This window comes from Wyeomyia smithii, chromosome 3, assembly GCF_029784165.1.
Source record: "Wyeomyia smithii strain HCP4-BCI-WySm-NY-G18 chromosome 3, ASM2978416v1, whole genome shotgun sequence".
In the NCBI taxonomy this organism is placed as follows: Eukaryota; Metazoa; Arthropoda; class Insecta; order Diptera; family Culicidae; genus Wyeomyia; species Wyeomyia smithii.
This window is the reverse complement of record NC_073696.1, coordinates 103,419,309-103,443,115: the sequence shown is the minus strand read 5'-3', so window position 1 is coordinate 103,443,115 and position 23,807 is coordinate 103,419,309. Positions and strand designations below refer to the sequence as shown.

At 38.6% G+C, this 23,807-nt stretch overlaps 1 protein-coding gene and 1 long non-coding RNA gene across 2 annotated transcripts; one reads left to right on the top strand and one right to left on the bottom strand.

Moving 5' to 3' along the window:
• The first annotated feature begins 2,945 nt into the window (after nt 1-2,945).
• On the top strand, nt 2,946-21,078 carry LOC129731734 (protein sly1 homolog). The gene is made up of 6 exons (XM_055691962.1): nt 2,946-3,118; nt 3,171-3,330; nt 3,389-3,690; nt 3,757-4,705; nt 20,391-20,532; nt 20,599-21,078. The coding sequence occupies exons 1-6, from the start codon at nt 3,091-3,093 to the stop codon at nt 20,917-20,919; spliced, it is 1,902 nt and encodes a 633-aa protein (XP_055547937.1). The 5' UTR covers nt 2,946-3,090; the 3' UTR covers nt 20,920-21,078.
• A 1,367-nt stretch (nt 21,079-22,445) lies between these two features.
• On the bottom strand, nt 22,446-22,921 carry LOC129732409 (uncharacterized). The gene is made up of 2 exons (XR_008729252.1): nt 22,782-22,921; nt 22,446-22,711 (listed from the first exon to the last, which is right to left on the bottom strand). It is a non-coding gene; the product is annotated as an uncharacterized LOC129732409 (long non-coding RNA).
• Between the last annotated feature and the right edge of the window lie 886 nt (nt 22,922-23,807).

Genomic DNA, 23,807 nt, shown 5'->3' with positions numbered 1-23,807 from the left:
GGAATCTGAAACTATGGAATGTGGAGAGAACGTAGAGAAAACGATTCTAACAGAAGTTAATGTTTTAGAATTAAGAGCTATGTTGAGAGAAAGTGTTTATAATTTTACATTAAATTTATATAGCAAACCTAATCTAACCAGAAAAGATGTTCTTCACATTCAGAAAGATGTTACCGAAGCAATTATTAAACCTATAAACAAGATATTTACCAGCTTAACTACTATTTCCGAGAATGATACCATCAAAGATTTGCTCAATGATTTGCGTGAACCGTTCAAGTTTATCTCAACTGAGTATAAGTTCAATTTGGCTAGTCAAAACTTAGGCTTTGAAGATTCTCTGAAGATAATTAATTTTGAAAATGGGAATGGACAAATAGTATCGAAAGGTTGTTTAATGCCTATTAAGCATCAGATAAAGTTGTTTTTCGAAAGTCCTAGCATATTACACAAAACGCTTGAAAACATGAATCAGTTAGAACAAAAAAAATCTCTTGATGTTGTCAATGGAGCGCTATGGAAATCGGTTAAAGAAAATATGAGAGATTAAGTAATAATACCGTATTTCCTTTATTCGGATGAAGCCGAGATGAATGATGCAATTGGTGCACATTCAGGAACGCATAAAGTTTGCGCCATATACTACAGTTTTCCTACCATACCATCCCATCTATTGCCTAGACTAGATAATATATTCGTTGCTGGATTTATAAAAGCAAGTGACATGTCAGAGCATGGACCGTCAAATGCGATGCAAGACTTAATTACCATAATGGAAGATCTTGAAAGCAATGAATTAAACCTGATAATTGAAGGCAATGAAACACACGTTAAATTTGTTTGATTAGGAATACTGGGCGATAATTTAGGAATCAATACTCTGATGGGGTTTGCAACATCTTTCAGTGCTCTATATTTTTGTAGATTTTGCAAAATGAACAAGTACAATTCTCAAACATCTATAACAGTAGATTCCAAACTCAAACGTACAAAAGAAAACTACGAAGAAGATTTATATAAAAACTTTAGAGACTCAGGAATCAAAGAAGAATCCAAATTCAATAACCTTAAAAATTATCATGTTGCTAACTTCGCAATAGTAGACGCAATGCATGACTTATTTTCCCATGGCATTTGCCACTACGAAATTTCACTAGTTTTAGATTATATGATCCAAAAACTTCGTATCTCATTACAAAATATTAACTACAAAATTCAAATGTTCAACTTCGGGGACACGGAAAGACGAAACACGTTCAAGAAAATTACAAAAGAACAAATAAAATCTACAAACTTCAAAATGACTGCCAGGGAAATAATGTTGTTTGTTCGTTATTTTCCTCTAATATTTGGTGAGCTGATTCCAAAAGATGAAGTTTGGAATTTTGTTCTCTCATTAGTCGAATTAGCAGATCTGATATTGTTACCCAGTTTCGATAAAGAAATGTTGAAAGTATTAGAAGACCAAATTACGTATCATCATTCTCTCTATATTCAAATATTTGAGCCAGCTTTGAAACCAAAACATCATTTATTGCTCCATTATATTGAAACAATAGAAAAAATTGGTCCACCGAGGCATACATGGAGTTTTAGATTTGAGGCCGTTCATCAAATATTTAAGAAGTATTGTAGAGCCACAACTAGTAGGCGAAATATTTGTTTGACACTTTGCATAAAAGCGAATCTTATCTTTATAAGTAATATAAAAAAGGGCTCTCACTTTCAAGAACAATTAACTATAAAAAATGCAATCAAGATGAAGCTTATTAGTTTACCATACTTCTCCAAACTTGAACTGAACAATGAATTATTGACGTCAAGCTTTTATGCATCAATTTCAGTTTCGTATAAAGGTATTGAATACAAAATTGGCTATTTTCTAACAATCTGTAAACAAAATTTAAGAATTGTAAAACTATACGAAGTTAAAGATTTATTAGTAAAAGATGAGCACTTGTTTATAGCATGTCAGCAATGGGCTGTAAAAGGTTATGCGAGCCATTTTGCTTCATTTGAAGTGTCTATGCCAAAACCCAATTTTTACATCATAAATGTGGATTAGTTTGATGGGCCACCTGTCCATCTTTACAGTTCTGAAGGCAACAATTATTTAAGATTAAAAAAGTTTTTTGCATAGATAGGATTGTGTATTAAATGAAATTGTTAATAATTGTATGATTGTTAATTGTATATTTGTGAAATGTATCTCATAGTGAATAAATTCAGGTCATTCCAATTGTATGAAAACTATTATTAATTACTATCATGGATTTTTAAAATGGGATTGCTCAAACAACAATCCTGTTCGATTGGAATCCACCAAACAGTATTACAATCCCGATTTCGCACCAAAATGCACTGCACTTAATTTTACTACAAACATGGCTAAAACTACCATGCTCAAAACCATGGTAAAATTGACAACAATTTCATTTGCTGCTACAACAAAAAAAAAGCGGTTGGTTTCACCACATTCATACTAAATTTTACTATAACATGGTAGATTCTACCATGGAATCATTTTTTGACGTTGCATGGTAAAATCAACAACATTTGTGGTAGTTTCAAATACAAAATGTTTTCTACCGAAATTTAGTGGTTTTTTGTTTTTATTTTTACCCTCGATATGGTAGTGGTTACCATGGATGTTTTCTCAGTGTACCTTTTTAAAGCAGTATCCAAATATCGATACAAGAGCATCACGCACCTTTATCGATGCCAAAATACGTGACTTGTATGAGACACCATTATAAAAGAAAGAAACTATTCATCATCGTCGCCAGAAATGAGATGTTATATCTATTGTCAGTGTTAAATTAAAAAAAAAAACCAAAATCACAAACTGACGCTCTTTATATAAATATCGATTTACTTTTCCAAAATTCTTAATAAGAAAAATAGTAACTGGGAGCACTGCAAGTTTTTGACAGACAAGAAATATCAACGTCACTAAAATATTGTCGTCCACGAATTTAGTTCGGTGAAGTAATGTAGAATTGTATATATCGTCAAAACCTATTAAAAAATAGTTTTATTGTTATAAATAACTTACTATAGTACGCATTTATTGTTTCGTGAAGTATCAAGATGCTGACGCTGAAAGACAGACAAATAAGTGAGCATGAATTCATTTGAGCTGACGTAAAATTTCATTCCGATTCTTCTAGATGCAATCAAGCAAATGCTTAATCTTAACCAGCCCCAAACTAAGACGTTGGTTGCCGAACCGGTATGGAAACTGCTTATCTATGATCGTATCGGGCAGGACATTATATCACCCCTGATCGCTATCCGGGAACTGCGGGAATTAGGCGTAACGTTACACATGTAAGAAATACGAATACCCTCAACGGTTTTGGTTGATAAAATTACAGTTAAATTCTAGTCAGCTACATTCCGATCGAGATTCGATACCAGACGTTCCGGCTATCTATTTTTGCGTTCCGACCGAGGAGAATTTGGGTCGCATAGCGCAAGATTTCCAAAATGGATTGTATGATGTATATCATTTAAATTTTATATCGCCTATATCCCGCCAGCGATTGGAAGATTTGGCTGCTGCTGCACTGCATGCTGGTTGCGTAGCAAACATACATAAAGTTTATGACCAGTACGTCAATTTTATCACGCTGGAAGACGATATGTTTGTGCTGAAACATCAGAATAGTGATCTGCTCTCGTATTACGGTGAATTTAGTTTTCTCCTGTCACCCGACACCTGGGGTTGTTAAATTGTTCTTAATTTAATTTTAGCTATAAACCGTGCAAACACACAGGACTTCGAAATGGAAAGTATCATGGATAGCATTGTTGATAGTCTGTTTTCGGTTTTTGTTACGTTAGGCAATGTTCCAATCATCCGCTGCCCAAAGCATACAGCCGCTGAAATGGTTGCTCGCAAGTTGGAGAAGAAACTGCGGGAAAATCTATGGGACGCGCGAAACAATCTGTTCCACATGGATGCTACTCAGACAGGAACGTTTAGCTTTCAACGACCACTGCTGATATTGATGGACCGGAATATGGATATGGCCACTCCGTTGCACCACACCTGGACCTATCAAGCACTGGCACATGATGTATTGGAACTGTCACTGAACCGAGTAATCGTGGAAGATGATAACGAAAAGGCGGCTTCAACAGGGGCCAAGTCAAAAATGAAGGCGTGTGATTTGGATTCAAGGGACAAATTTTGGACATCGCACAAGGGTAGCCCGTTTCCGACGGTTGCCGAAGCGATACAGGAAGAGCTGGAACAGTATCGGTCATCGGAAGACGAAATCAAAAAGCTAAAGTCTACCATGGGGATCGATGGTGAAACAGATGTGGCATTTTCAATGGTCAACGATAACACGGCAAGGCTGACAAGTGCAGTCAACTCACTACCACAGCTGATGGAGAAGAAACGTCTGATTGATATGCACACCAAGATCGCTACTTCGATACTAAACTTTATCAAAACTCGACGGCTGGATTCCTTTTTCGAGCTGGAGGAAAAGATCATGTCAAAGCAGGCGCTTGATAGGGCTTTGATTGAGGTGCTTCGTGATCCGGAATTTGGTACACCAGAGGATAAAATGCGACTATTCGTTATCTACTATATCTGCAGCAATGTGGCTGAGGCAGAATACCAACGGCTGGAACAGGTGTTGAAAGAGTGTGGCTGTGATCTGGCACCGATGCCGTACGTACGAAGGTGGAAGTGAGTACTTTTATGATGTTTTGTGTTTTGTTTTGTTAGGCGGTTTTATTATTTTCTACTGCTTATTTGTTACTGGTATTAAAAGCCTGCATTTCAGATGAGAAGCAAAAATTAATCTTTAAAATATTCAATATCGGTTTTAGTAATTTAGCATGCTTGTTGTTATAATCAATGCAGACCAAATACTTACCAAATTAGTTGGTGCAAACTAAAGCAAACAGAAAGGATCAAAAACAAGAATCAACTGCGGGTTGTGTTGCTAATTTTTACAGACATTTGCGGCAATATATTGGAACCAGCAGTTTTGTACTATATTGAAATCATATGCATGTTGAAAAGCGAAGGCTATTATTTAGTCATGGGATTAGCTTATGTGACACGAGTAGTTAGCTGTAAAACTCTCGAAAAGGCCCAGATTCATGTTGATGGATATCGCCGACAATAGCGAAGCTATTGGCAAAAATAATAGATGCTGTTTTTACAGTGTAGAATACTTTTCAAAAGTTAAATAGCGAATCGTTGACAAAACTGGAGAAAACCTAAGCGAACAATATTAGCAAAGATAGCAAACCTTACGTGATGGATAGCTTTAACGATCTGTTTGAAACGAGTGTCTTATTTTTGCTGATTTTAACAAAATGAACCATCGAATCAATACCACAAAGTAAGGTAACCAAGTTCCTCCGTTTCAAGCGTAGCTGCCCGTACGTCATTAACAAATTAACATCGAACCTTCTCCGGCATACTGCAGAATAGTCACCTTGGAGCATGTTTATTTTGCTTGAATAACGTGGTAATTCTTCTGGGTACTCTGACACTTAGTTACAAGTTGCCAATTATACATTTTCACGGCTGTCTTGAACGTGGGGTTTCTGATTGACTCTAAACATAGACACAACTCAAACAACAAAACAGTAAATTTTAATGTTTAACCTTGTCGAAAAAAGTGTCCATGCAAAATTTCAGGTCAATCGGATCACGGGATGAGGAGCCTCAAAGCGGTTAAAGTTTTTTTTCTATGATTGATGAATCGATTTTTTTTTAACCAAATGTCTTAGCCTAGGGCGACTCATGGCTTTTGAACCAGCCTGCTCAACTACAAATTTTGAAAATCACAGTTTGGGAAAGTAATTACAATCATATCCGCGTGTCTTCGATTATTTACAAGTAAAACTAAAAACCAATCAAATATTAATATAAATTTGCATAAATTTTGCACGAGCACCTATCGACGAGTCGCTCCTGGTCTTAGCAACACATAAAATTTCGAGATCTGGTCTTGTCTCAAATTTTTTTTAAAAGAAATCCACTTGCAGTTTTTGAAGTAGAATACTTCTCTCAGGAAGTTCGGCTACAAAGGGATGTGAAATGAAAATCTAAAACCGAAAAAAGTGAAAAATATGTCCAATTTCAAAATGCTAATAAATCGGTTGGTATCCGATGGATTTTCTTCGTTCTTGCAGCAATAGATTGGAACATCTTCTAAGATTCTTTCCAAAATAAGATAATTGTAATTTTATTATTCACACTATTGTACTATTGAAAATACTCAAGCCTTGTCAAAACGAAAAATTCGATCTATGATTGGTCGTTATATGATTGCTTCCCAATCACGGTCGACAGAATCATATACCTTGCAATTGAAACCATGCCATTTGGCCTATATAGGAGCCTGTTCAGCCGAAGCCGCTCATAATAGTTCTGGACAGCGACAAGTTGTCAACAGCAGTCGTTCTTCCTTAGCAGCAGCACTAGCCCTGTGGTTGGTCACCACGTCTCAGGAGCAGCGCGGTTCTTCTCAGGATAATCCGTCTGAAGAACATTAGGGAATGGAACAACTGAACTGAAAGGCGTGGCCTATTTCGTAGCGCCCTTCGGCTATAAAAGAGTGTTTCTGGGAAAACTAGCTACATTCATTAGTCGGAAGGTGAGCTGGATGAATCGTCCGGGTTGTGCCTGTGGCTGCCTTCAAATTAAACAAATCACTTGCCCTGTGGTTGGTCACCACGTCTTTCTGCCTGAGAACGAACGCCAACGCGAGCGATCGGGCGAGATTTTTGCCGTACATCAGCCAGCACTTCCTCTAATGGAAAAGTTGGATCATTTTGTTCAGAAGAATATTTCTGTCGGTAATATTACAGAGATGCGATTGCATTATATCCGATATGGAATTGAACAATTGTTCTTTTGAGAACAAATAAAACACTTAATTTGAAGAGTTAATAGTTTTGGGTACCAGTAGCAGTATGGTACAGCCTCAGCGGTAGGTGCAGCCGGTACTTCCATGAGGCGGATGTTATATGGAAGTAAATGGAAGCGGCACGGCGAAACAGTTCGGGTGTGCTTAGACGCGCGTCATTTTTCATTGTTGATATGATTCCCCACATGAAACGACGCGCTTTCATACGATAGCGGCGGTAATAGCGGTAGATGCATTTGCCAACACTTACTCCAGTAAAGCCGTGTCTAATTTTCAATATGAAAACACCTTTCTATTGTGTTGGCCGTGCGCATTAGGCCTCTGCCAGTCTAAACGCGAAAAGCGGCGTGAACCGATTCGCCCGGCCGTAGCTTAATGTACAGCCGTAAGTAGAGCTGTGTAAAAGTATTCTACTTCAACCTTGCGGTCGTGGCTTTCCACACAACCCTCCTGTGATTTTTTTAGCTCGAAAAGTTTCTGAATCCCAAACATCAATTTTCCTGGCGACGTTTCGACAATCCTCCGGGCATCCAATGCTTGTCAGGTCTTGCTTTACTTGGTGTAACCACCTTGCCAGATGCGCTTCTCTTCTTCTGTACCAACCGGATTTCCAGCGAACGTCAGCTTTGCAGGGTAGTTGTCTTGCATTCGTGTCACATTTCCGGCCCAGCGTATCCGTCTGGCTTTGACCACCTTCGAGATATTTAGTCACTGTCTTCCTGCACGCCGCCGAAAATGGTTCTTGACACCCGTCGTTCGAAAACTCCAGTCCAGCTCGAGCAGAATCCACGACTCATGCCCGTACGACCAGTCTTATGAGTGTTTTGTAGAGGATACACTTTGTGCGAGACATAAGTCTATTCGACCGCAGATCCTTGCAGTAGCCACGATTTCCTGCATATAAAGCGCCTCTGGATCTCACGGCTGATATCGCTCTCCGAGGTTACCAGTGAGCCAAGGTAAACAAATATGTCGACTACCTCGAGTTTATTACCTCTGCCTCGCGTTTTGTGTACTGCTCTGCCACCGCCTTAAATGTTCTACCGACAATGTCTGTGACGTAGACAAAGCAGATGCGAATTGCTAGATCAGTTAAAAATCGTGCCCCGCATATTGAACGACGCTTGTCGCATAACACCTTCTAGCGTAATGTCGAACAGCTGGCAAGAGAGATCATCACCTTACGTAGCACTGGTTTCTATCCATCGTAGCATTGATCAGTCGGTACAGTATCGCGGGAAAGCCGTTCTCGTTTATGATCCTCCATAGCTCTTTCCGGTCAATTATATCATATGCGGCTTCAAAATCGGTGAAAAGATGATGCGTAGGACCACTATACTCACGGAATTTTTGGAAGATCTACCGCAAAGTAGAGATCTGGTCCATTGTGGACCAGCCAGCTTAATAACTTACCACGAACCCATTTACCAGTGACGATAGACGTTGGAAGGTGACTTGGGAGAACAATTTGAAGGCGTTATTTAGGATGGTGATCGCACGATAGTTCTCACATTCTCATTTGTCGCCTTTCTATAGATACGGCGGATTACATGATCCTTTCACCCATCTGGCAGCTGTTCGGTATCGCAAATCACGACAATTAGCCGATACAAGCAGTCGGCCAATTTGTTTGGGCCCATCTTGATAAGCTCTGCTCCGACACCATCTCTGCCGGCCAATTTGTTATTCTTCAGCCGCTTGATGGCATCTTCAACTTCGCCTGTTGTTCTCTGCAACGTCGACGATGTCATTCACATCGCCGTCTGGATCCTCTTGTTGTGCGCTAATAGAGTGTTAATCGAAGTGCTGCTTCTACCTTTTGGTTACCCCTTCTCGTCCACTTGCCGACTTTGTCGAATGTAGAGTGTAGAGTAGTCATTCCGTCGGTTTCTTTCCACATTCCTTAGGAAGTTCTCTGCTACGTCATTGATGGTTGTTTCCGCTGTATTCCAACAGTCCTCGAGTGGGGTTTCAGTCTTAATCAGGTTTCGTCAGCTGGTGCACGTTGAATTTTCCAATTACCGGTTTAAACTTCTCCTGGCCGACCTGAGCGTTGCAATCGCCGATGATGGTCTTGATATCATGTGTTTAGCAGTGGTCGTATCCGCGCGTTGAATTCATCTTTATCATCGGTGTTTCTAAGGTGAGAGCTGTGTATATCGATGATGTTGACATTGAAGAACTGGTCTTTGGTACTCAACCGGCACGATCGGCGAATCATCCGAATTTCGCCCGATAAAAACTGTACCCAGCTCATGTGAATTACTGCAGCTCTGATGAATGGTTTGATCATCCTGGAACGTACGTACGTTATTCGTTGCTAGGCTGTTTTAACTCCAGATTATAGTTCTGTGCGCAATAGCAACATGGCAGTTCAGCCGCTCCTATCATGGAGAACAGACTCTGTTTTGAGCTGCTCCTGACATGGAGTTAAGTCGTTTGGCATGGCTTTCTGTCAGCATACGACCAGAGTAACACATACACCAGTTCCTATGATGGTTTGAGACCCCTCCCTCTTCTGGAAGGGAGGGTCCCCATACAGATGAAACACACATTTCTGCACATCTCAAAAACTAACCAAGCAAATGGAACCAAATTTGACATGTGAGTGTTTTTGGGAGTAACGAATATGTCCATATTGGTTCGACACCCCTCCGTCTTCTGGAAGGGAGGGGTTCCATACAAATGAAACAGAAATTTCTGCACATTTCGAGAACTAACCAAGTAAATAGAAATAAATTTGGTAGGTGGATGTTTTTAGGGGTAATAAATATATCCATAATGGTTTTACACCCCTCCCTTTTCTACAAGAGAGGGTCCCATACAAATGAAACACGTATTTCGCACTGCTCGAGAACCAATCAACCAAATACAAACAAATTTGGTATGTGAATGTTTTAGAGGTAACAAATATGTCCATAATGGTTCGACTCCCCTCCCTTCTGTGAGGGAGGGGTTTCAAACAAATGAACGCCAAATTTCTGCTTATCTCGAGAACTAACCAACTAAATGAAACCAAATTTGACAGGTGAATGTTTTTAGGGGTAACAAATATATCCCTAATGGTATAAGGGAGGGGTCCCATACAAGTTGAAACCCAAATTTCGCACAGCTCGAGAACCAATCAAGCAAATATAACCAAATTTGGCAAGTGAATGTTTTTAGGTGTAACAAACATGTCCATACTGTTTTGACACCCTTCTTTCTTCTGGCATGTCTCCAAATACCATTTCAAAATCCAAGATGGCGACGTCCGGTTTCACAAAAACAGCGGCAAATGACCAAATACCACCCAATATGGGTATTTCCGGAATTGTCATGATGCACTGAAGCCTCAAATCGACCTATCGGCCTCAGACAACATTTTGAATTGTAAGATGGCGACTTCCGGTGTCTGGAAAACAGCCGAGAATGACCAAATACCACTCCATTTGAGTGTTTCTTCAACCAGATTGACGCTCAGAGGCCAAAAATTGTTTCCAAATGCCATTTTGAAATCCAAGATGGCGACTTCCGGTTTCTGAATAACATAGGCAAGTTACCAAATACCACTCAATATGGGTGTTTTCGGAATTGTTATGATGCACTGAAGCCAGAAATCGATCTCAGACAACATTTTGAATTGTAAGATGGCAGCCTCCGGTGTCTGGAAAACAGCCTTAAGTGACCAAATACCACAAATGCAAGGAGCTTTCGGTGACATCCGGTTTCTGAAAAACAGCCGAAAATGACCAAATAACACCCAATATGGGTGTTTCTTAAACCAGAATGACGCTCAGAGGCCAGAAATTGTTTCCAAAAGCCATTTTAAAATCCAAGATGGCGAATTACGGTTTCTGAAAAATAGCCTGAAGTGACCAAATACTACCCAATATGAGTATCACCGGATACAGAATGGTGCAAGGAGCTAAAAATTGACCTCAGACACCAGTTTGAATTGTAAAATGGCAACTTCTGAGAAAGAGCCGAAAATAACCGAATACTACTACATATGGATATGTCCGTAATCGAAATAATGTAAAAAAGCCAAGCATTGACCCTGGACACCATTTTGAATTCGAAGATGACCACTTTCAGTTTCTGGAAAACAACGAAAATAACTGAAATGCACCCAATATATTTCCGGAATAAAGGTGATGTACAAAAGTCAAAAGTCGAGGATGTTGTCATTCCAATAAAACCAATCATTTCAAACGATATAAACAAATCGCAAGAAATCAATGAATTTGAAATGTTTAAAATCATTAAATTAAACACTAAAATAGGCGGGACGAAGTTTGCCGGGTCAGCTAGTACTGAATAAAAGGCTAAAGGATCACCAGTGATATTTTACATGGGTTAATTTTATAACTGCAGGCATGGGATGCACCGATACACAATGGTCCAGAAGTCGAATTTGGAGGAAAATTTGGATCTAGAGCTCGATAGCAATAATCTAAAGAATAACTTACTCCTACAAATTTTTTGCTAAGGAGTTTTCAATAAGAGCGCTACAAAAGTAGACCAGCAAACGACGCCATATGTTTGCCCGCTCTCTTGACATTTCTCTCCAGTAAGGTTTGGCATTTCATAATGGAAAGATACACGATCCAACAACGAGTCGAGATTATTAAAAATCACTACCGAAATTCGGAGTCAGTGACCTCAACTTTACGAGCGCTACGTCCAATTTATGTTTGTCATAACCGTCCTGCCAGATCAACAATTGAGCGTCTAGTGGAAACATTCGAATCCACAGGCACAGTGGATATCTTCAGATATCTCCAGCTTTTTTTGGGTACGACAGGAGAACAGCTAAAGGTTGAATATCATCAGTTTTCTTTAACCCTTAAATGCGCAATGTTGTTTTAAAACAACACTACTAAAAACGTTTTAAAATATACGTATTTTAGTATTTTTTAGAAATAAAATTTATTAGAACAACTCTAACTAAGAAAACTTAACAGCTGGAAGTACTGTATTTGAATGTTTTGTTTTTATTTTTGGTGTCAAAATCTCGAAAACTAAAACAACAAGGCGAGATTCCCGACTGGTGCTGACTGTCTTTGAAAATAAATTTTAAAATAAGGCTAGTGGTTAGTGAAAATGTTTGAATTATCAGTAATTATACTAACAGAAGGTCAATTTTAAAGTTACTATTAACAAAAGTAATTGTTTCGGCTTTATTCTGCGATAAAGTCACAGTGTTGTTTAAAAACAACATGGTAATATTTGCACATTAAAAAGTAAATCTTTCAATTTTTTATGCATATTGGTTAGTTTTAGAGCAGTTAACCTGTTGAACAAAGATTTTATGTTTTTAGATGATTTTTTATCATCGTGCGCATTTAAGGGTTAAATTGTCTCAGTTTTAGCCAGCTTTCTTTTTGTCACCATATTTATGGAGCTTATTTCCCTTACATGTATGGTCTTTCCAGTATTTAATGCATTCATGCCTCTCGTTGTTAGGCTTTAATCGACCTCCACTCACATAATCAGAATTTTGAGTACGCCAGTACATTATATCTACTGATTATAAGCACCGTCAATAAAAAAATTAAAATAACAATGCATTGTCTCTTTCACCTTTCTTTTTTACATGCAATAACACTCCTTCACCTTCTTTTTTACGTGCAATAACACGGTGCAGTATAATGTATATTAGACTGGGACACGGTTATATGAGAAAAAAGTGATGGTGTTATTTTTTCGCTCCTATGCGCCTAAAGCGCCTCTGGATCTCACGGCTGATATCGCTCTCCGAGGTTACCAGTGAGCCAAGGTAAACAAATATGTCGACTACCTCGAGTTTATTACCTCTGCCTCGCGTTTTGTGTACTGCTCTGCCACCGCCTTAAATGTTCTACCGACAATGTCTGTGACGTAGACAAAGCAGATGCGAATTGCTAGATCAGTTAAAAATCGTGCCCCGCATATTGAACGACGCTTGTCGCATAACACCTTCTAGCGTAATGTCGAACAGCTGGCAAGAGAGATCATCACCTTACGTAGCACTGGTTTCTATCCATCGTAGCATTGATCAGTCGGTACAGTATCGCGGGAAAGCCGTTCTCGTTTATGATCCTCCATAGCTCTTTCCGGTCAATTATATCATATGCGGCTTCAAAATCGGTGAAAAGATGATGCGTAGGACCACTATACTCACGGAATTTTTGGAAGATCTACCGCAAAGTAGAGATCTGGTCCATTGTGGACCAGCCAGCTTAATAACTTACCACGAACCCATTTACCAGTGACGATAGACGTTGGAAGGTGACTTGGGAGAACAATTTGAAGGCGTTATTTAGGATGGTGATCGCACGATAGTTCTCACATTCTCATTTGTCGCCTTTCTATAGATACGGCGGATTACATGATCCTTTCACCCATCTGGCAGCTGTTCGGTATCGCAAATCACGACAATTAGCCGATACAAGCAGTCGGCCAATTTGTTTGGGCCCATCTTGATAAGCTCTGCTCCGACACCATCTCTGCCGGCCAATTTGTTATTCTTCAGCCGCTTGATGGCATCTTCAACTTCGCCTGTTGTTCTCTGCAACGTCGACGATGTCATTCACATCGCCGTCTGGATCCTCTTGTTGTGCGCTAATAGAGTGTTAATCGAAGTGCTGCTTCTACCTTTTGGTTACCCCTTCTCGTCCACTTGCCGACTTTGTCGAATGTAGAGTGTAGAGTAGTCATTCCGTCGGTTTCTTTCCACATTCCTTAGGAAGTTCTCTGCTACGTCATTGATGGTTGTTTCCGCTGTATTCCAACAGTCCTCGAGTGGGGTTTCAGTCTTAATCAGGTTTCGTCAGCTGGTGCACGTTGAATTTTCCAATTACCGGTTTAAACTTCTCCTGGCCGACCTGAGCGTTGCAATCGCCGATGATGGTCTTGATATCATGTGTTTAGCAGTGGTCGTATCCGCGCGTTGAATTCATCTTTATCATCGGTGTTTCTAAGGTGAGAGCTGTGTATATCGATGATGTTGACATTGAAGAACTGGTCTTTGGTACTCAACCGGCACGATCGGCGAATCATCCGAATTTCGCCCGATAAAAACTGTACCCAGCTCATGTGAATTACTGCAGCTCTGATGAATGGTTTGATCATCCTGGAACGTACGTACGTTATTCGTTGCTAGGCTGTTTTAACTCCAGATTATAGTTCTGTGCGCAATAGCAACATGGCAGTTCAGCCGCTCCTATCATGGAGAACAGACTCTGTTTTGAGCTGCTCCTGACATGGAGTTAAGTCGTTTGGCATGGCTTTCTGTCAGCATACGACCAGAGTAACACATACACCAGTTCCTATGATGGTTTGAGACCCCTCCCTCTTCTGGAAGGGAGGGTCCCCATACAGATGAAACACACATTTCTGCACATCTCAAAAACTAACCAAGCAAATGGAACCAAATTTGACATGTGAGTGTTTTTGGGAGTAACGAATATGTCCATATTGGTTCGACACCCCTCCGTCTTCTGGAAGGGAGGGGTTCCATACAAATGAAACAGAAATTTCTGCACATTTCGAGAACTAACCAAGTAAATAGAAATAAATTTGGTAGGTGGATGTTTTTAGGGGTAATAAATATATCCATAATGGTTTTACACCCCTCCCTTTTCTACAAGAGAGGGTCCCATACAAATGAAACACGTATTTCGCACTGCTCGAGAACCAATCAACCAAATACAAACAAATTTGGTATGTGAATGTTTTAGAGGTAACAAATATGTCCATAATGGTTCGACTCCCCTCCCTTCTGTGAGGGAGGGGTTTCAAACAAATGAACGCCAAATTTCTGCTTATCTCGAGAACTAACCAACTAAATGAAACCAAATTTGACAGGTGAATGTTTTTAGGGGTAACAAATATATCCCTAATGGTATAAGGGAGGGGTCCCATACAAGTTGAAACCCAAATTTCGCACAGCTCGAGAACCAATCAAGCAAATATAACCAAATTTGGCAAGTGAATGTTTTTAGGTGTAACAAACATGTCCATACTGTTTTGACACCCTTCTTTCTTCTGGCATGTCTCCAAATACCATTTCAAAATCCAAGATGGCGACGTCCGGTTTCACAAAAACAGCGGCAAATGACCAAATACCACCCAATATGGGTATTTCCGGAATTGTCATGATGCACTGAAGCCTCAAATCGACCTATCGGCCTCAGACAACATTTTGAATTGTAAGATGGCGACTTCCGGTGTCTGGAAAACAGCCGAGAATGACCAAATACCACTCCATTTGAGTGTTTCTTCAACCAGATTGACGCTCAGAGGCCAAAAATTGTTTCCAAATGCCATTTTGAAATCCAAGATGGCGACTTCCGGTTTCTGAATAACATAGGCAAGTTACCAAATACCACTCAATATGGGTGTTTTCGGAATTGTTATGATGCACTGAAGCCAGAAATCGATCTCAGACAACATTTTGAATTGTAAGATGGCAGCCTCCGGTGTCTGGAAAACAGCCTTAAGTGACCAAATACCACAAATGCAAGGAGCTTTCGGTGACATCCGGTTTCTGAAAAACAGCCGAAAATGACCAAATAACACCCAATATGGGTGTTTCTTAAACCAGAATGACGCTCAGAGGCCAGAAATTGTTTCCAAAAGCCATTTTAAAATCCAAGATGGCGAATTACGGTTTCTGAAAAATAGCCTGAAGTGACCAAATACTACCCAATATGAGTATCACCGGATACAGAATGGTGCAAGGAGCTAAAAATTGACCTCAGACACCAGTTTGAATTGTAAAATGGCAACTTCTGAGAAAGAGCCGAAAATAACCGAATACTACTACATATGGATATGTCCGTAATCGAAATAATGTAAAAAAGCCAAGCATTGACCCTGGACACCATTTTGAATTCGAAGATGACCACTTTCAGTTTCTGGAAAACAACGAAAATAACTGAAATGCACCCAATATATTTCCGGAATAAAGGTGATGTACAAAAGTCAAAAGTCGAGGATGTTGTCATTCCAATAAAACCAATCATTTCAAACGATATAAACAAATCGCAAGAAATCAATGAATTTGAAATGTTTAAAATCATTAAATTAAACACTAAAATAGGCGGGACGAAGTTTGCCGGGTCAGCTAGTACTGAATAAAAGGCTAAAGGATCACCAGTGATATTTTACATGGGTTAATTTTATAACTGCAGGCATGGGATGCACCGATACACAATGGTCCAGAAGTCGAATTTGGAGGAAAATTTGGATCTAGAGCTCGATAGCAATAATCTAAAGAATAACTTACTCCTACAAATTTTTTGCTAAGGAGTTTTCAATAAGAGCGCTACAAAAGTAGACCAGCAAACGACGCCATATGTTTGCCCGCTCTCTTGACATTTCTCTCCAGTAAGGTTTGGCATTTCATAATGGAAAGATACACGATCCAACAACGAGTCGAGATTATTAAAAATCACTACCGAAATTCGGAGTCAGTGACCTCAACTTTACGAGCGCTACGTCCAATTTATGTTTGTCATAACCGTCCTGCCAGATCAACAATTGAGCGTCTAGTGGAAACATTCGAATCCACAGGCACAGTGGATATCTTCAGATATCTCCAGCTTTTTTTGGGTACGACAGGAGAACAGCTAAAGGTTGAATATCATCAGTTTTCTTTAACCCTTAAATGCGCAATGTTGTTTTAAAACAACACTACTAAAAACGTTTTAAAATATACGTATTTTAGTATTTTTTAGAAATAAAATTTATTAGAACAACTCTAACTAAGAAAACTTAACAGCTGGAAGTACTGTATTTGAATGTTTTGTTTTTATTTTTGGTGTCAAAATCTCGAAAACTAAAACAACAAGGCGAGATTCCCGACTGGTGCTGACTGTCTTTGAAAATAAATTTTAAAATAAGGCTAGTGGTTAGTGAAAATGTTTGAATTATCAGTAATTATACTAACAGAAGGTCAATTTTAAAGTTACTATTAACAAAAGTAATTGTTTCGGCTTTATTCTGCGATAAAGTCACAGTGTTGTTTAAAAACAACATGGTAATATTTGCACATTAAAAAGTAAATCTTTCAATTTTTTATGCATATTGGTTAGTTTTAGAGCAGTTAACCTGTTGAACAAAGATTTTATGTTTTTAGATGATTTTTTATCATCGTGCGCATTTAAGGGTTAAATTGTCTCAGTTTTAGCCAGCTTTCTTTTTGTCACCATATTTATGGAGCTTATTTCCCTTACATGTATGGTCTTTCCAGTATTTAATGCATTCATGCCTCTCGTTGTTAGGCTTTAATCGACCTCCACTCACATAATCAGAATTTTGAGTACGCCAGTACATTATATCTACTGATTATAAGCACCGTCAATAAAAAAATCAAAATAACAATGCATTGTCTCTTTCACCTTTCTTTTTTACATGCAATAACACTCCTTCACCTTCTTTTTTACGTGCAATAACACGGTGCAGTATAATGTATATTAGACTGGGACACGGTTATATGAGAAAAAAGTGATGGTGTTATTTTTTCGCTCCTATGCACTTTCCGTGTTCCTTATGGGTCTTACAACAACTGTGTAAATTTTTAGATCGATCGGTGGAACTATATTTCTGCGCCCGATTTTTGAAGTTTTCATACAATTTTATATGGGAAAATGCACTTTTTCAAAACTTATTCTCTAGAGATGTCCGGTTGGCTCCTAAAAATATATGGATACATAATATTTGTAGGAAATTTTCCTGGGAAAAACTCTTCTGAAGACCGTAAGCTGCGGCGATGCTTGCAGAAAAAGTTATTTCCCTCCAACTGATTGAATATCTGACGAACGGCTTTCCATTAAATTTTTCTAGCAATACAGTGTTGCTGGAAAAATTTAATGGTGAGCCGTTCGTCAGACATTCAAACAGTTTTGGGTTAATAACTTTTTCTCCGAGCATCATAGCGCCTTACGGTCTTCAGAAGAGTTTTTTCCAGGATAATTTCCTACAAATATCATGTATCGATTTTCTCATATAAAATCGTATGGAAACTTTTAAAATCGAGCGCAAAAATATAGTTCCACCGATCGATCTGAAAAGTTACACAGTTGTTACAGGACCAGTAAGGAACACGAAAAGTGCATGGGAGCTAACATTTATTTTTTGTCCAACCCTAATGTATATATTTGATATTTACGCAACATTTTTGAATCGAAAATCGAACAAATTTTTGTAAAAGCTTTATATATTTCTATATTCAGTATTCTCCAGTTTTTTGTTTTGAAATCTTTCAGTTTTTTCTTAAAAATAGGTTGGCATCGCTGCACAGTACTGTGCTTGAAAAGAAATGTTAAATGAAATGATCGGGAAAAAAATATGGCGTCGTTTGCTGTCCCTATTGGTTTACTTTTGTAGCGCTCTAATTGAAAACCCCTTTTTTCTGAAGCGCTTATTACAAAATATATGAAAAATTAGAGTCACCCAAATATTCGGTGAAATCAGGTATCTAACTTTTCTATCTTTGCTCTATAATGTTGTAGTTGCGTTAATTTTAAGCACATTTGGCTTTGTCGTATTGTATTGTTATTGTCTTTGTCTTGTCTTTGTCTTTGTCTTTGTCTTGTCTTTGTCTTTGTCTTGTCTTTGTCTTGTCTTTGTCTTGTCTTTGTCTTGTCTTTGTCTTGTCTTTGTCTTGTCTTTGTCTTGTCTTTGTCTTTGTCTTGTCTTTGTCTTGTCTTTGTCTTGTCTTTGTCTTTGTCTTTGTCTTTGTCTTGTCTTTGTCTTTGTCTTTGTCTTTGTCTTTGTCTTGTCTTTGTCTTGTCTTTGTCTTGTCTTTGTCTTGTCTTTGTCTTGTCTTTGTCTTGTCTTTGTCTTGTCTTTGTCTTGTCTTTGTCTTGTCTTTGTCTTGTCTTTGTCTTGTCTTTGTCTTGTCTTTGTCTTGTCTTTGTCTTGTCTTTGTCTTGTCTTTGTCTTGTCTTTGTCTTGTCTTTGTCTTGTCTTTGTCTTGTCTTTGTCTTGTCTTTGTCTTGTCTTTGTCTTGTCTTTGTCTTGTCTTTGTCTTGTCTTTGTCTTGTCTTTGTCTTGTATTTGTCTTGTATTTGTCTTGTCTTTGTCTTGTCTTTGTCTTGTCTTTGCCTTGTCTTATACTCGTCTTGGTTCTTGTCTTCTCCTATTTTTTGTTTTTCTTGTTCCTGTCTTGTCCTTGTCTTTTCCTTGTTTTGTTTTAGTCTTCTTTTTGATTTGTCTTGTACGTGCCTCGTCCTTGTCTGACTTGTGTTCTTGATTTGTCCTTGTTTTGTTCTCGTCTTGTCCTTGTCTTGCTCTTGTCTTGTCTTTGTCTTTGGCTTGTCTCGTACCCGTCTTGCTCTTGTCTTGTCCTTGTTTTGTCTTTGTCTTGTTCTTGTCTTGTTGTTACCTTGTCGTTGTCTTGTCCTTTTCTCGTTACTGTATTGTCCTTGTCTAGTCCTCGACTTGTCTATGTCTTGTCCTTGTTTTTTCTTCTCTCGTCCTTGTCCCAATCTTTATTTAGAATCACCCTAATTTTTGATAATTTTCAAATAAGGGCTTCGTCATATAAAACAACTTTGTAGAAGAAAATTTTTTTCTATAATATTGTTATTGTTCCAACTTTCGATAAAACGCGGACCTTGGAAACAGACTCGCTTATTTTCGCCAAAACATTCCGCTTATTATAGTTGTGCTTTGTCGCTAAATTGTGTTAAATCTTCCTCGCCATTCTTGTAATTATTACGCGTATATGTATAACCAAAAGCAACTCGTCTTGTACATATATTTGAGGTACCTGTGAAGCTAAACATAAAATCTAAACGCTTTTGGTAAAGGGAGGGTTATTGGGAAGATGAAAGCCAGCAACACGTATCGATAAAAAATTAAAGGCGCAGAACTCTAGTTGAAATGGATACTCAAAGAGCAAACCAGGTTTGAAAATCAATAAATGAACAAAACAGAAAGTACATAAACAAGGTTTGAAAGTTAATAAATCATCATTTCAAAAATATAAAATTTTGAAATTCCCTTAAAAAAATAATTACAATGAGGTCTTCGAAGGATATCTATTGACTATGTTCCGCCTAATATTCTCTGAGGGTTTTGTTACTTATTATTCAGCTTTGTACTTATTATTCAGCTCAGTAGTATACTAGTATCAAACTAGTCAAAGTATTTCAGGTGATAAATTTTCAAAACGAATATTTAAAGTTTATTATAATTATAATTAGTCATAAATTAGTCATGATTGTTCGAAACATAGCGCAAAACATTTGATTGCTTAATTGCTTTAACACATATTTAGTTTGAATGATTTTCATTCAGATCAATTTTTGCTATCCACTCGATCGAATTCGTTATTGGCTCCCCAATAACAATATATAGAAGCTCTGCGTTTCTTCCATTACTTCTTATTTCTTCTATTTTTTTTTAAATTTTTGCTTCTCAATTCATCCTTAAAATCTAAAGTTTGCCCAGACCTAGACTAAGCTGATAAGGTTTTTGAATGCTAAAATCGTATTATCACTATCATTTCAGGAGCATTATGAAAAGCACAGTTTCAAATCCGAATCAGTATGAAGGTAGCGGCACAAAAACGGTATCAATGTTCTCTAAGTTGGTTACTCAGGGTTCGTCGTTTGTGATGGAAGGAGTGAAGAATCTAGTCGTCAAGAGGCATGTAAGTTACTTTCTTTACCAATTTATCCCGTTCACCGCATATTTAAACAATTTTTTCTTTTGCCAGAACTTACCGGTTACGAAAATCACCGAACAGCTGATGGAGTGTAGAGCGGGCGGTGAAGTAGACGACTATCTCTATCTGGATCCAAAGCTGCTGAAAGGTGGTGATGTGGTGCCAAAGAATCGTGCCCCATTCCAGGATGCCGTTGTCTTCATGATCGGCGGTGGGAACTACATCGAGTACCAAAACTTGGTGGACTTTATTAAAACGAAACAGACGGCCGCCGGCAATAGGAGGATTATCTACGGCGTGTCAACACTGACGAACGCGAAACAGTTCTTAAAGCAGCTATCGTTGCTTGGCCAGGAGATTGGCGGGTCATAACGGGATAGAATAATTCGAGGGGCCGGTTAGGGTTTAGTTGACGGAGCATAGTTATCGAGGTTCTATATTTATGCGATAATCGTTGCATTGTCTGTTTTGTAGCTATTCAAAATATTTCGCAATAAAAATATACTTTTCAACCACGCAATGCCATCTCTATCTGCAGTTGCAACAATCATCAATCTTGAGTAGTCATCCAAATACGGAAAGTGCAAATGGATATGTCCGCCACGTCTTTTTGGTGGTATACATCGTTAAGACCGCATACCCTGTGAAGCGCATCGAAGCGATTACTTCTAAAAAGAACGGCCCTGAGATAAAGGCAAAGCTGTAACAGCATAATTATGATCAAATTGATTTGTTCTACCAAATTTGGATACGGATTGCTATGCTTAATACTGCTGTTGGGAGATTGACGTAATTGAACATAAACACCGTATTCACATCAATGGCTCAGTACAAACCGCCGTCTGGTCTGCGTGCGGTCGTACTTAAACATGCATAATACCTCCGAAGTTGGCATAAGTAACTAAAAGGTAAGAGAAGGCTACCGCTTGCACACTGTAAATATAAAGCAATGTGGTAATGTGGATGATACCTTTTTTGATATCACCGCACTTCACGTCTGCCGCTTCGACACGCAACAGTGGGTCCAAGCGGTCGGTTAAAACAAAGCTGTAAATTGCTGGAACTGGAAAGCAAAACAAGACGCGAACCTTACGACTGTCAATGGAAAGCAAGCGGTTTCCAGAACGATGGATGGCTGTTCTTCGGACGCAATCAAATCAAATCGATGAAACGTGATATGACCCCAACAAGGTAGCGTGAGGTGTGAGAAAAAGCGATAAATAAGGAAGTGTGGCTTACGAAAATGGAAACGGAACGGAATTGAGTGCTGATCACTCAATTAGTCGGTTGCCTTACAGGGTATGCGAAAATCGAGTGCAGAAAGACACTGTTGTGGCTGAATCACGATTAATAATAATTATTAGTTGCTGGTAAAGAAGCTGCTTTTGTTTTAGTAAATTCATGATTCTTTGTTTGCTGAAAAATCGTTTTTGTTGTGTCGTGATAGAATTCGCATTGGGCGCACATTCTGATTTAGACTGCCGAGAAGGAATGGCTATTACGAGGCGAACGCGAACATAAAGAGGAAAAACCGTTGTCTTATTCAATTCAAACAGCCTACCTCACACGATGAATTTTTGGTGGTCTCTCTGGAACATTTCGGATAGTGCGGGGAAATGTTTGTTCCCGTTGGGAATGCAACAATGGCAGAGCTTTTATCTCATTGCAACTTGTGTCGATTCTGACTGTGTGAAGGAAAAGAATTTCGATTGCGCTGCGAACAATCGCGACGGGCGATCTTTTTCTCACGTTTCCGTGGTATATTTCAGTGCGTATTCAACAATCTTGCACAGGCCAATTTCGATGAAGAACTTTTGATTGCGGAGTAAAAATAAATTATGGTTCTAAAATCTGGACACTGGAATTGTTTATTGCTACAGCAATAGTTAAACGAATAGTTAAATTATCATTTCTTTTTTATTTATGCAAGTAAAAATATGTAAATGTGCAGAGTGGAAGATTCTTCTAATCAACTACTGGGCGCCCACCTTCAAATAAGAAATCTAAGAAAGTGCCTATGCTTCCGATAGTATCGAGTACATTCAGATTTATTGACTTTCTGATTGTTTTCCATGTCTGTCCTTAGTTTCCTCCTTGAACACAACATTGAATTGTTTGTGATATCTGCTAAGTTCGGTGGAAAATTGACGGTGATCTTTTGAATCTAGAATATATAAACGTTTTTTTATAACTTTTAATTAAATTTGAATTGAGGTAGCCATAGGTACACTCACTATATCACTATCTAAGGCATAATTTCCTTAACAAAAGTTTTAGCGGATACCAAAGTAGTGCGAGCAGTAGAAACGTGCCGAATATGAAAACGTCCATTGTGGGTTCTGTTATCTCCAATAGATCTATTCGTTGACTAACAACATCTCGGAAACGTGCACAAACTAGTATTGTCATGTCATTAGAAAATGAAATTAGTCCAAGTGTCAGTTGTATAAACAAGCTCATCGAATTACCTCCAGCAAAGGTTCTCAGAAAGCGTGGGCATAACAATAGCGTTATTGAGCTCACTTTGCATTAAGTAAGCCGACTATTATGGTCTTGCGCGAGGAGTTAATAACAATTTTTAGTTATTGATGGTGATCAAAACCATCTGACGAATCGGCTGTGGTAAAGGTTTGTATTATTTAGGTTTAACCTCAATGTAACGAGCAAACACATCAGTTATGTGAGGCATTCCACGCGGTAGTCGTTTCAATACACTTTTGGAACGGATAGGAGACCGATCAACCTTTCAATAAGTTAGAGCTGCGACTTAGAGCATACTAGTGAAGCGCGAATATCTTCAGCAACTATACTGTAAACCTATTGAGTAACTCATTCAGTTTTTTCAAGGATTACTCAAAAAGGCCTTTGCCTTGAATGAAAAGATCAACACTGCACTCTTCCTCGCTATCTCATTGTGAGAACATTGAATCAGTTAGTTGCTTAAACATGGCTGAAGTCTAGGATGGCCATAACAGTTCCCTTTAAATATAACTGCCATTTTTTACGTGGACAGTCCACATCAGCACTGATGATGGTTGCATGTAGCAGCCGAAATACGTATCTGAGGACGGTATTCGAGTAAAGGGTATTCGATTTTTTGTAGTAGAGTTAAATGGAAACATAACCTATTCTCAATATGCAAAATAACCGTCATCGTGATACGTTTCATTCAAATAAAACGGCGGCTGAAGCGCATCAAGAGTAAAAAAAAGTTTGTGGAAATGCTGCTCTCAGTGAAATAGTCGCTTTAAAGACGGCAG

What these genes read in the sequence shown, in the direction of transcription:
- LOC129731734 (XM_055691962.1), top strand. Translation starts at nt 3,091, where the DNA reads ATGCTGACGCTGAAAGACAGACAAATAA. An exon ending in TTAGGCGTAACGTTACACAT is followed by an intron (nt 3,331 to 3,388) that starts GTAAGAAATACG and finishes GTTAAATTCTAG; the next exon opens with TCAGCTACATTCCGATCGAG. An exon ending in CCGTACGTACGAAGGTGGAA is followed by an intron (nt 4,706 to 20,390) that starts GTGAGTACTTTT and finishes CTATCATTTCAG; the next exon opens with GAGCATTATGAAAAGCACAG.